Source organism: Scomber japonicus, chromosome 21 (assembly GCF_027409825.1).
Source record: "Scomber japonicus isolate fScoJap1 chromosome 21, fScoJap1.pri, whole genome shotgun sequence".
In the NCBI taxonomy this organism is placed as follows: domain Eukaryota; kingdom Metazoa; phylum Chordata; class Actinopteri; order Scombriformes; family Scombridae; genus Scomber; species Scomber japonicus.
Genome location: NC_070598.1, coordinates 26,942,700 through 26,956,646, shown reverse-complemented (window position 1 = coordinate 26,956,646; position 13,947 = coordinate 26,942,700). Strand labels below are relative to the sequence as shown.

At 40.8% G+C, this 13,947-nt stretch overlaps 1 protein-coding gene across 1 annotated transcript in view; it reads left to right on the top strand.

Moving 5' to 3' along the window:
• Positions 1 to 13,947, top strand: part of cubn (cubilin (intrinsic factor-cobalamin receptor)) — a 148,828-nt gene that overhangs the window by 122,828 nt on the left and 12,053 nt on the right. The window contains exons 55-62 of the mRNA XM_053342033.1: positions 3,841 to 3,997; positions 4,313 to 4,462; positions 6,306 to 6,491; positions 8,141 to 8,270; positions 9,583 to 9,800; positions 12,309 to 12,508; positions 12,730 to 12,892; positions 13,336 to 13,544. Coding sequence (XP_053198008.1) covers positions 3,841 to 3,997; positions 4,313 to 4,462; positions 6,306 to 6,491; positions 8,141 to 8,270; positions 9,583 to 9,800; positions 12,309 to 12,508; positions 12,730 to 12,892; positions 13,336 to 13,544 — 1,413 coding nt within the window. The remainder of the gene's footprint in view (positions 1 to 3,840; positions 3,998 to 4,312; positions 4,463 to 6,305; positions 6,492 to 8,140; positions 8,271 to 9,582; positions 9,801 to 12,308; positions 12,509 to 12,729; positions 12,893 to 13,335; positions 13,545 to 13,947) is intronic.

The following is a 13,947-nucleotide window of genomic DNA, read 5'->3' as shown; positions in this document are numbered from 1 at the left end:
AGCTTAGAAGTGAAAGAATAGGAGGAAATGCTCGTTAGGGGGTCCTTCACATATAGGAGGAGGTCATCAGCGTACAACAGCACATGATGTTCAAGGCGCTGCCTCATGATTCCTGCAAGCGCAGACAACAGGGGGAAGCGGGCAAACCTGGCGTGTACCACGGAAAAGACGAAATGGGTCAGAATGTTGCATGTTTTTGCATACTGAAGTCTTGGGGTAGGCATACAATAACTTGATCCAGGAGAGAAAGTGAACACTAAGACCAAACCGTTCCAGGGTGGAGAAAAGGTAGGGCCACTCCACCCTGTTGAAAGCCTTCTCAGCGTCAAGTGATATAACAACCTCCGGATCTGTAGGTGAAGATGGGGTGTGAATGATATGAGAAAATGAATGCCTCCGTCTTATGAATCCTGTCTGGTCCTCAGAAATGATTAGAGGCAAGACAGGTTCCAAACGACATGCTAAGATTTTAGCGAGTATTTTCACGTCAACGGGAAGGAGTAAGATGGGGCGGTATGACGCGCAGCTAAGTGGGTCCTTGCCTTTTTTATGAATGAGGGAAATAGAGGCTTGCATAAGAGTGGTCAGTAGGGAGCTGTGTTGGTATGAATAATTAAACATTTCGAGCAATAATGGGACTCAACTGGATACCCATCAGGGCCTGGGGAGTTGCCACTGTTTATCGAGTGTATTGCTTCCCTGATTTCTGCCAGTGTTAAAGTGGTGTCAAGTGTCCTCCTGTCTTTAGGTGAGATTTTAGGCAGTATTAGATCATCTAAAAAGCTCATCAGTTGGCCGCAGGTGGTCGAGTGGTTAGAGCGCATGCCATATACGCAGCCGACCCCGGTTCGAATCCCGATTGGAGGTCCTTTGCTGCATGTCACACCCCCCTCTCTCTCCCATGTTTCCTGTCAGTCTACTGATAAATAAAGGCGTCTATGCCAACAAATTTAAAAAAAAGGCAGTTGGGTTTCATCCTTGGGGGATTTACCGTTACCGTTGTCGTCCTCTTTCGCTTATCCGGGGTCGGGCCGCGAGGGCAGCAGCCTAAGCAGGGAAGCCCAGACTTCCCTCTCCCCAGCCACTTCGTCCAGCTCTTCCTGGGGGATCCCGAGGCGTTCCCAGGCCAGCCGAGAGACATAGTCTCTCCAGCGTGTCCTGGGTCTTCCCCCGGGGTCTCCTACCGGTGGGACGTGCCCTGAACACCTCACCAGGAAGGTATCCTAATTAGATGCCCGAGCCACCTCATCTGGCTCCTCTCGACGCGGAGGAGCAGCGGGTCTACTCCGAGCTCCCTCCGGATAACAGAGCTTCTCACCCTATCTCTAAGGGAGAGCCCAGCCACCTTACGGAGGAAGCTCATTTCGGCCGCTTGTACCCACGATCTTGTTCTTTCGGTCACTACCCAAAGCTTATGACCATAGGTGAGGGTAGGAACGAAGATCGACTGGTAGATCTCTTCACCACGACGGATCTGTGCAGAGTCCGCATTACTGCAGACGCAGCACCAATCCGCCTGTCGATCTCACGGTCCATCCTTCCCTCACTCGTGAACAAGACCCTGAGGTACTTGAACTCCTCCACTTAGGGCAGGATCTCATCCCCGACCCGGAGAGTGCACTCCACCCTTTTCCGGTTGAGGACCATGGCCTCGGATTTGGAGGTGCTGATTCTCATCCCGGCCGCTTCACACTCGGCTGCAAACCGATCCAGTGAGAGTTGGAGGTCACGGTCTGATGAAGCTAACAGGACCACATCATCTGCAAAAAGTAGTGACCCAATCCTGAGATCACCAAACCGGACCCCCTCCACACCCTCGCTGTGCCTAGAAATCCTGTCCATAAAAATTATGAACAGGATCGGTGACAAAGGGCAGCCCTGGCGGAGTCCAACCCTCACCGGAAACAAGTCCGACTTAATACCGGCAATGCGGACCAAGCTCTGACACCGGTCATACAGGGAATGGACGGCCCACGTATTCCCGGAGAACCCCCCACAGGACTCCCTGAGGGACACGGTCGAATGCCTTCTCCAAGTCCACAAAACACATGTGGACTGGTTGGGCAAACTCCCATGCACCCTCAAGGATCCTCCTGCAGAGGGTGTAGAGCTGTCCCACAGTTCCACAGCCTGGACGAAAACCACACTGCTCCTCCTGAATCCGAGATTCGACTATCCGACGGACCCTCCTCTCCAGGACCCCCGAATAGACCTTACCAGGGAGGCTGAGGAGTGTGATTCCCCTGTAGTTGGAACACACCCTCTGGTCCCCCTTCTTAAAAAGAGGGATCACCACCCCAGTCTGCCAATCCAGAGGAACTGCTGCAGATTCTTGTCAACCATGACAGCCCCACAACATCCAGGGCCTTGAGGAACTCAGGGCGGATCTCATCCATCCCCGGGGCCCTCCCACCGAGGAGCTTTTTGACCACCTCGGCGACCTCCGCCCCAGAGATAGGAGAGCCCACACCCGAGCCCCCACGGAACATGGCCAACTCGGACTCAATGTCCCCCGCCTCCCCTGGTACATGGTCGAAGCTCTCCCGGAAGTGGGAGTTGAAACTCTCTCTGACAGGACACTCCAGACGTTCCCGTACAAAAACAGGGACAGTCTGATTTGTCAATACTAGCTGGCCTTCTATTGGTTGACAGCTTTGATCCACAAAAAATCCGAGAGCAGAGCAGAGATCTGTGAGCACAAGTTCCCTGAGCGCGGGAGGAAGAACTCGAGTGTGAACGCAGAAAATCTGCGCGAGCAGCGTTGTAACCGAGTGCGAGGACACAGTGCGAGCATGCGCAGAGCAAATTTGAGTGCGAGAGCAGAGTTTTGAGAGAACATATCACAAAATCTGAGCATGAAATCAATAAATACTGCTCTCAAATCTATTTAATATGCTCTTGAATTAAGATAGGGAATAAACTCCATACTTATCACAATAACAAATACGCAATAAGCACAGGACACTTCTCTTTAAATCTATGACAAGAATCAATTAACAGGTCAATCAATGTTAAGCCATAAACTGTCCTATAGCTATGCTAATAACACACAATAGCAACAGTTATGTCGGATTAAGGCTATACAAATGGGCAGGCAAACAGGTGGTCGAGTGGTTAGAGCGCGTGCCACGTACACAGCCGACCCCTTTTTGAATCCCGGCCGGAGTTCTTTTGCTGCAGAGAAAGTGTGTGTATGTGAGTGCATGTAACAGAGTTTGTAACAGGCAGTATGCAAATTCCTATGATGTGTACAGCATATATCTTCAAACTTCTTTTTTAAGTGAGTATGGGTCGTAACAAAGTCATTGTTCATCCAAAACGCAATTTTGAATCTTCAAAAGTGTCAGGAGGGGATTCAGCTTCACTACACCCTGAAAACAATGCATCAACATTCACAAGAGCACTCAAGATTCTGAAATGTAAGATTATTGTGTTTACCATAAAAATAACCTAAAATTATGCCTGACAGTAATCAAAATTTGCCTATATTAATCAAAATAATATAATAAAATTACCTCTTTGAAATCTGAAAGTGCCAAAATTGAATTCAGCATCCTCTAAAACCTCTAAAATCTGTTGTCAAAATGGACTATTAAGATAATAATGCTAATTGTGCTAATTGCTCAACATATGCAAATTAGCATCCAGCAGTTTCTGTATACTGGGGACCCATACTTTACATTTCTGCAATGAAACTTTGGTGTAGTCAGCATTTTCGGGTTCACATAGTTGGCTACTAAACTATCAGGGTACCATACATACAATAATTTAGTTAAAAACATTAGTTACAATTCTTTTCATTTTACACTCATTTCATAATCAGTATGTATTTTCCTGCAGGTGTGGTCAGGTCAGACAGAAAATACTGAAGCTCTGCTGTCGACGGGCTGTGGCACAGTGGCTCCAGGCCCCATCATTGCTCCGTACAATTTCATTACAACACGCTTCCAGGCCAGGGAAGCCCCTGGCAGAGGTTTCTCAGCATCCTTCAGTAGCAGTAAGTATCAGGCAGAAAGTGGACCATACTGACTGAGTGTAGCAGCGTTTGAATCTGAGATGCAGTGGTATGGTGTAGTAGTTAATTTATGTATTATCTAATGGTCAGAATGACTTTTCTGTTGCAGGAGGCATCCTTTTGTGAGTGAAAAAAGTGTCCTTTTTTCTTGAGCAATTTTTTTCATCACAGTAACAAATATCTTTCAATGCCAGCCTCAGTCTTAACTTGATGATGGGCACCTCAGTGATGGTGTGATGTATGAAGTTGCTTGTCCCAACAAATTATATGGAAAATCTGACGTCATCTGCTCATCAGGGTGCGGCGCAAACTTCACATCTCCCAGCGGCCGTGTGGTTTCTCCAAACTACCCAGCCAACTACCCTGACAACTCCAACTGTAACTACACCATAGATGTTGGAGAACAGACTTTGGTTGTCCTCACCTTTCAGACCTTCCAGATAGAAGGCAAGTGTTACAGCATTAGCAAGATAGGGACAAATATAAGATAATCACTATCAAACTTTTGGACATTAATCCAAAAGTTGGTTTTGTACACTTTGGGTATGTAAAAACGTGTGCAAAACTTGACATGACCCGCCAAAAATGTACAAGCTGATCTACTAACAGGGCACAGGCTTGCGTGTCTCAACTGTGCAAGATAGTACGCTGTCCATTTAGTACGTCTACCATAATTAATATGTAATATGGGGCATTTTAACACCAGTGTGCAACATACAGGGAGGTGAAAATGTAAATATGTAATTTAACACACACATTGTGAATTACCAAACTCAAAGGTAATTTTGCTGACGGTAACTGCGTCTATAAATAAAACCTTTGAAGGGCAGGTATTTACGGCAGCGTATTGCTACCATGCCAGAAAAAAAAACGGATCAGTATCAGGTAATAACGTGAAATGTTTCATGTTATAACGTGATAGTTACTTGTAATAGTAACTTTTCACGTTATGTGATAGTTACTTGTTATAACATGATAACATAAATGTTTCACATTGTGGGAATGAGGAAACACTGTGACCAATTTATCACATTATAACATGAAACGTTTCATGTTATAACAATTGGCTGTGCGATTGCCTCAAAATTTCAAGTTGTAGATTGTCATTGCTCTAGATTGCCACTACACGATTAAATCGGCAAGGGGGGCGTGTGTCCTTGGCACATTTTGTTTTTTGTTATAATTACGTTATTTTTAATGTTTTGCATCACATGCATGCAAAAGTGAGCGACACCGCTGCACTGACAATCCGGAGATGTGTTGCTCCTCCTCACTTCAAGTCGCTGTCATTAACTTTTAACCTGCAACACTGTAGGAATTTATAAAAGCCCTTGTGTGAACATTTCAATAGTTACACATTAAAACAATATTTATTTGTTCTATTGAACGACCCCGAAGCATGAGCAAACTTGCTGTGTCAGTTCGGATCAAAGAGATGCGCCCTGTCACTGTCAGCACAGGGCTGGCTGACAGTGTACCCTGCGCTGAGAGAAGAGAAGAGAAGAGAAGAGAGAAAGTGGATTGTAGGTCTGTTTGTAAACAAGGCTTTTCTAACAGTCATGTATTTCCTTCAGAAACATCAAACTATCATGTTATAATGTGAAAAGTTTTATGTTATAACAAGAAACTATCACGTTATTACATGAAAAGGTTTACGTTATAACAAGAAACTATCACGTTATTACTTGAAAAGTTTTATGTTATAACAAGAAACTATTACGTCTTTTTTTTCTGGTGTGGCAGCAATACGCTTTGTAGGTATTAACCTGCTGCACACTGTGCACAAATGACTGCTGTCACTGTGTAGAGGAGGAGAAGGAGGCACAATGACGCACAGGACTTTTTCCACTTGTGTTTATATTTTTGGAGTGGAATAATTTTGGTTTTACTAACAACATTGACTCCCATATGTCACAAATAATCTCCCATATGTCGGTTTTTCTGGTAATATTTGTTTTTGTTATAACTCAATATATTTGTTAATCTCTTCCACTAGAACCATATCAAATTTCATTTTGCGCTTGCAGCTTTCTGCTCATCCAAACTCTATGTTAAGACACGCAAAACCTTCATTTAAATATTGCTGTCTCCAGCCTGTTGCACCTGTTTTCATTCATGCAGTTCTTCTTAGTAGATTACCCGCAAAAAGCACACAAATGAAACGAACACTGTGCACACAATTTAGTACACTTTATTTGAGATCTTAGTAAATCAGGCCATTTGTAATTTCATTACTGACACTCGGTTATTTGACAAGTATGTGGCTCTAACCTGTGTTTTTGTCATCTAGCACACTCCACCTGTCTGTATGATGGGCTGAAGATCTACAACCTGGCTAATAGTGGCCCTCCTATTGCCACTCTGTGTGGCACCAGCATTCCAGGTCCATTCTCTACCTTTGGCCCCATGTTACTCCACTTCTACTCTGACTCTGTGATCACAGACAGTGGCTTCATGGCAGAATACAGAGCCATACGTAAGTAAAGAGAAGGAGGAACAATTTCTACATCTCAATAAGCAAAATCAAACCATCAAAAAACAGATCAGTTGTAGTAAACAAAAACAAATTAATAGTCAAATTTAATGCAGCACAAAGTTATTCATAGTCCAATTCAAATGGAATTGAATTTAAACATTATTATATTATTTCTTTGTTGTAACAATGCTTCTTGGCAATACATTTTATACTGTTGGAAAGCCTGTTTATTTCTCTTTCAAATGGAAAAAATGTGGCAAATCTTTTCTGTCTTTCATTGGTGGAGGCAGTGTGGTGGTGTGGGGTGGCATCTCCCTCACTAAAAAAACAAGGCTTGTCATCATTGGAGGTAATCTTAATGCAGAGAGTTATCGAGATGAGATTCTGCAACCAGTGGCAATCCCATATCTCCACAGTCTGGGACCGAACTCTATCCTCCAAGATGACAACGCTCACCCCCACATAGCAGGGTTTATCAGAGACTACCTCCAGAGAGGGTGGAATGGCCTGCCAGTAGCCATGACATCAACCCTATCAAGCAGGAAGTCCAAAATCACAGGGCAGAAGTCCAAAATCACTAGGCAAAAACTTGGAATCCAAAAGGCAAAAACTGGTCAATAACACTAAGAATCTAAACTGAGATAACGCTGGAACTCTGACAAGGAACTAACAAGACGATCTGGCACAGAAGGAAAAGAGCACACCACATATATACACTGGATAACGAGGCACAGGTGTAACACATTAGGGGAAGGGAGGCAAACAGGAGGGGAGGAAGTAAGACAAGACATACCAAAATAAAACAGGAAGTAGACAAGACAAAAAACTAACTCAACCAAAATACATTACAAAACTACCGGGCCCTGAAAAACCCCATTGAACACTGGTTGGATCAGCTCTGTTGCTCTTCCCACAAATGCATGTTCCTTACAAATGTGGCAAATAAACAGGCTTTCCAACGGTATAAGGTTTATTGTCAAGAAGCATTGTTACAACAAAGAAATCAACCAAATACTAATTTCCTTAGTAATTTATGTTTTTATGTTGCTATGTTTATATACAATCACCCGTTTAAATTGTTTTAAGGCTTGAAGTTATGCATATTTAAGAACATGGCCAATTTTAGTGACAGGCTGATGTTGTCACAGATGGATAGCCAACATCTCTGGACATGGTGGCAAGAAGAAAATAGGTCAAATTTTCGAGAAAGAACCAAGGAAATCTTTATTATAGATCCATGCTGATCTTCAAGTTCGGTACATATTATGTTTTATAGTTATTTTGTTATTTACATTTCACTTATATGCCTTTTTGCTTTCACTGAAACAGAACTATGCAGGTATTTGGTGTCATTGTCATCATATCATATTAAGTGTTCATGGTTCTGATGATGTCGCTTGTAATTAACAACCTACTTTCACATCTATGGGCTTGTGGCTGGAAAACCCAGAGTTTACAGATACCTGTAACCTGTTATCCAAGATGGCCAGTTTTGGTCAGTGAAGTCAGTGCACACAGAGAGATTAGTTCATCTTGTTTCATGATACAGGCCAAAGCCTAAATATTTATAAGCCCAAATACTTATATAGATATATTGTACATGTATTAATACTCTGTGTGCATGTGTCTGTATGTTTGTGTATTTACAGCATGTGGTGGGTTCTTCAACAGTTCAGCAGGTACAGTGAGCAGTCCGGCACTCTCCATGACCAACTACCACCACAACATGAACTGTACCTATCACATCATGGTGCAAGCAGAAAGAGTGGTGGATCTCAAGTAAGACTGCACTGACTGGAATAGACTGCCGATTACAGGAATAGACTGTGGGGATTAAATGTGTATTGAAAAAATACCTCTTCAATTACTGAGCAAAGTGATTTGAATGTTTTGGATCACAGTACTTCCTTTGAGTTAATCAATATATATATATATATATATATATATATACATACACATACACATACACATACACATATATATATATATATATACACACATACACACACATATATATATACATACATATATATATATATATATATCTGGGTCTTAATTACTGTATGTATCACTGAAATGATTCATCTTTAATTACTTATTACAACCCTAAAGCATCTAAGGGAGGAGGGAAGTAACAACTGGTACTACCAATGACAGAACCAAGAGACAGCTGAAGTACAAAGGCAAAAATAAATCAGTACAATAATAAACCAAAAAAAAAACTCAGGCTCAATAAACACCAAAGGACGGACTTCACTTAAAAGAATGAAGCCGATACGATACTGCAAATCACTCGCAAGGTAACAACCACTGCAGTGTCAAATAGCCTAATGACACAGAGATAGAGAAGCTGGAGCCTTTATACTGGGACTGATTAAAATGGGGTACAGCTGTGGTGATCATCTGAGGGAGGAGGAGGGCAATACCTGTCAAGAGAAAGGAAAAAAAACAACAACACAGTAACAAACACACTATAGCATCTAACACTCCTCATTTCACACTAGTATTCATAAACTACAAGCTACAATGGTATTAAATGAGTACTCATTTCACTTCTAAAACACTGATTAGAAGGTAATTGAGCAGTATTGTCTTTTTTATTATTTTGTCAAAGACTGATGCCTACAGTTCCCAGAATGCAACTTGACAGCTAACATTTGGGTCAGAGACTCAGGCTTGTTATGTTTGTAGCAGCTAATGTAACCTCGAGCAACAGTCTCAAACTGAGATGAGAAGTGGGTTAGAGAGGTCTGATAATGAAATAAAGAGAGAAAAGATGGCAGGAGAGGTGTTAAAATATTATGTTAAATAATCACATCTAAGTTAATATAACCTTGTTTGTTACCTTTATATGACAAACCCCTTTTTAAAAAATGTGTTTATGAAATAAGAACTGAAACGTTTTGACAAAATGAAAGCCTTCCCTGTTGGTCTCAATCAGGCTTTGTCTGGATCAAGATTGTACTGGACATGTTCCATGTGGCTACATTGCAATCTGGTGGACGTACTTGGGTACTTCCAGTAATTTGCAACTATGAGTCCTTTATGCAGTTTGGTGTCAGCCCTTTGTGTTCTTCTTCTCTTTGCAAAGGTTTAACACCTTCCACCTGGAGGCATCTTCTTCCTGTCGCTATGACTATGTGGCTGTGTATGATGGGCAGGACACTTTAGCACCTTTGTTGGGAATATTCTGTGGTGCAGTGCTCCCACCTAATCTTCGCTCCTCTTCGAACCAGCTCTTCATTGTCTTTAGGACAGATGCCACTGTTAATGGGATCGGCTGGAGGGCTACTTACAGTGAGACACTTGGTAGGTCAATGTTACAGTGTTTGTGAGGATGGAGTGGCTTTTTCCATTTAGCAGATCAAGTGCTTGCATTATTTATTATTATTATTAAACAAAACAGGTACATAGCCAGACTGACTAGGGAGCACAAGGAATGTGGTTGTGTACGAATGTATTTAGAAATATTCATCATGTAAATTTTGGTATATACAACAGGAAATTAAACAAGATTATTCAGGCCCTTACATTAATTCTAAATCCTATGAAAACAATATTTCCAGTGTGTTTCTTGGATGATGCTGGTTAGATTAATAGAGGTCACACCTATTTCTACCTGAACAAGTTTTCTACCATTTACAATTTGTTAGTAAACTAATTTTTTATTTCTGTTGGTAGATATTTATCATCTAATCTTCACCAAACTTGGTACATCCCATATTTAGAGGACCTAGATAAAATTTATTTTTGTAGGCATGGCCTGATGCGCTTAGCGGGCCATAACTCTTCAAGACCGCATTGAATTTGCAACCAAACTTGGGAATGTTGTACATACAGTCACATTTTATACAACTCTACCCACTGGTGGCGCTACTGTAATATTTGATATATGATAGTCCTACAATTCTGTTGTCTATTAAAATTAAACTTGATACACAATTTCTACACTAGAATGTGCAGGACATATTGAAGCATGGCACCAATAGCTCCACATTGTGGCCATTTGCAAAACCACCATGCTACTTAATTGCTGTATCTCTTATTCCATGGTAACCAAATGCAGGAAATTTGTACAGAAGTGTATGCTGAACAAGAACCATTTCATACAATTTCGCCTGTTGGTGGTGCTCCAAGATTTTAAAACAATTGCTACAAAAAAAATAATAAAATTGCTGCAACTGTCACAGTAGCAGTAGCAGCGGCAAACAGCTTGTATCTCTCACACACATTTTCTTTAGGAAATGCAAAGATTCTAGTTCCATTTGATAATGCACCATTGTGATGCATCTTTCCTAAGAAAGTAAGATTGTAGGTAGATTTGTAACCTGGCCACCAAAAGTGCAAGGGTAAGTAATTTCTATCACTATGTGACAGACAACAAGGTTTGCTGAATCTGGATTTTATGCGAGACATTTGAAATGCCAAGTGTACATGCATGAGACACAACCAACACCTATACATTATTAATCAGCTAACACACTAATTAAGAATACAATGAGCATGTATATCTACTACACTTTTTTGCATTAAACATAGTAAATGATATGAATTCAAACTAACCAAAGTCCAAAGCCTTTTGATGTATTGGGCATTTTACACTTAAAGTGTTTCTTTTGGGTGGAGCTTTTCTAGACTTAAAACACTTTACGAAAAGTGTTGAAATTTGATGTAGTCCACAATTGAAACTCTTTACGTGCGCTTCCCTGCAATGTTACTACTTTCATTTATGACAGTACTTACTGGCATTTTCACTTTATTAGGTCTTGAGGTGGGAAATTGGCAGGACAGATTTCCCTGAATATCAATCACTGCTCCCATTTACACATGACCCCATATTTCCAGGAGATACTTTATATTATTAATTTAGTTGTTATTGTTGTTGCTAGCACCTCTTTTTACTAATGTTTTGGAAATGTCAATGCTCAGTCTCAATTGACAATATTATGTTAACTTTATTTTAGGGCTGTCAGCGTTAATGCGTTAATCGCAATTAGATTAATGCAATCCATAACGTGTTTAATTCTTTTAATCGCATTTTAATTTTGCAAGCCTTTTTGTCCCTTCTACTCACCCGTAGACGGCTCCTCTAGCTGTAGCGCTATGCTTTGAAGTGGCCTCCTGCAGTAAACCTACCGCAGTGATGGAAAGAAAGAGAGCTACTGGACTTTGGAATGGCTTGTTTAACTTTAAAAATCTTCCAGACAGTTCAGTTGACAAGTCAAAAGTAAAATGCAACCTGTGTCAAACGGAGTTTAACTACCACCGGAGTACGTAGAGTTTGAGTTACCACCTCTACGCTAAACACCCAGGTGCAACCGGCGCAGCCCAGCCAAGTGAGCCTCAGCTCCACCAAAGTACCATTTTGGAGTGTGGGAGTCGCAGCAGACCCGTGGATGAAAGTACGTCGAAGAAGTTAACCAAAGCAATCGCGAAATGGGTGGCAATTGACTGCAAGACTGTAAGAAATGCTTTACATTATGGGCTTAAAACTGCCTTGAAATGTAAAATAACAGGATTTTAAACATGCAATTCAAAATGTGATTAATCGCGATTAACTATGGAAATTCTGCGATTAATCTCGATTAAAAAATTAATCGTTTGACAGCCCTACTTTATTTATAAATGTTACCATGAACAGAAATTTGTCATCATACAACAGGCATTTTGCTTCTGTCAGCGTATTTGTGGTACCATGTGCTTTTGAGAATCTCACATAACATTATTGAATTCTTAATTCAAGAAGCTAGTCTGCAGTTTCCTATGATATAACATGATAATATAAGATTTAAGTAGTTGTTTCTGAATTGCCTTCAGGTCCAGCACAGGGATGCGGTGGCTATTTGTCCATGCCCATGGGCATGTTGAGTTCCCCAGATCCAAACCTGGATGGGCGCTATGAGCCCAGGATGGACTGTCTATGGACCATTGAGATGCCAGTCAACAAGGCTATCAACCTGACCTTTAGCTCCTTTGAGCTTGAGAGCTCCTCTACCTGCCACTATGACTATATCAAAGTAAGAACCTTTCTGAAATTTTAATGGGAACTATTTCTTATTTTTTTCAATTTTAACATAATTTAATTGAGTTCTGACCATATTAACTGCATCTGTGAATTGGCTACCATGTTTGTTGCACCACTACAATTTATGTATGTATAAAGTGTAATAATGACATATCTAAAATGTGGACAATACAACTTTGACATTTTTTAATGTGTTGTATGTATCTCTGTCAGGTATATGATGGTGACAACATTAACTTCCCTCTGGTTGGGACATTCTGTGGAAATTCCATTCCTGCTTATTTTCTATCAAGTGGAAACTTCCTGACTGTTCACTTTGTCACTGATGGCTCAGTACAGAGACGAGGATTCAATGCCACATACAGAGCTGTACCATGTAAGCACTTTCTACTCTCTTCTGAACTGTGTTCTACTTGATAAATAACAACCCAGTCTCACATTAAAATATGTAATCGCTATGTTTTTTCACAGTAATGGCTCTAGAATTGTGAGATGTGGAAAATGCAATATTTTAAGATACTGTTTATATTAAAATGCATTTAATAACATTTCTAGCAATTAATGTACATTTTATTTTAATAATATTTATTTAGTGAATGTATATGATGTTTAATTTGTCAATTACTATGGAAATTCTTGCAGGCTATTTATCATTGCTATGGTGGCTGCTATTGACGCTGAAACCATGTAGTTTCATGTTGTTTGAAACATTGTCTTGCATTGTGTTTTTTTATTTGAGACATTTTAATTACAAGCTCATCAATATGCTACTTTTTATTTTGTGCATTTTCTGAATCTCTTGTGTCTGCTTTCCATTAGTGGTTTGTGGTGGGACTCTAAATGCCACAATGACCATCCAGACACTGACCTCACCATCCTTTCCCAATGCTTATCCTCCTTACACCTCCTGTCGCTGGATCCTGGATGCTCCTGCTCAGGAGACCATCAAAGTGTCAGTCCAGACCTTTGTCCTGCAGCCAAGCCAGAGCTGCACTACAAACTACCTGGAGTTAAAGGACTGGCCAGTGGTGAGTTTGGACATGGACTTGACGAAAAACTGTTGTATCATAAGCAATAAATATTGTGGGAAGTATGACACAAGAGCAGTTTTGTGATTAGGCCAATAGTTTCTGAAACATTTGAACTGAAATCATTGTTCTCTTCTGTAGACAATGAAGTTTGAGCTAAAATAAATTTGCAAATTCTACCATATATATATATATATATATATTGCCATTTGGAATTTGTGTGTGTATTATGTAAATATACAAATTTTAGAAGAAAATGTAGACAGTGTTGGGAGAAGATAAACACAGCATCTTAGAATTGATTGTCACCAACTTTGTCATGTGAGTCATCTTTAATAGTAATTGTATGCAAATGTGATTATTATCTTGCCGTGATTGCAGTTTGTTGAGAGACCATATCAGG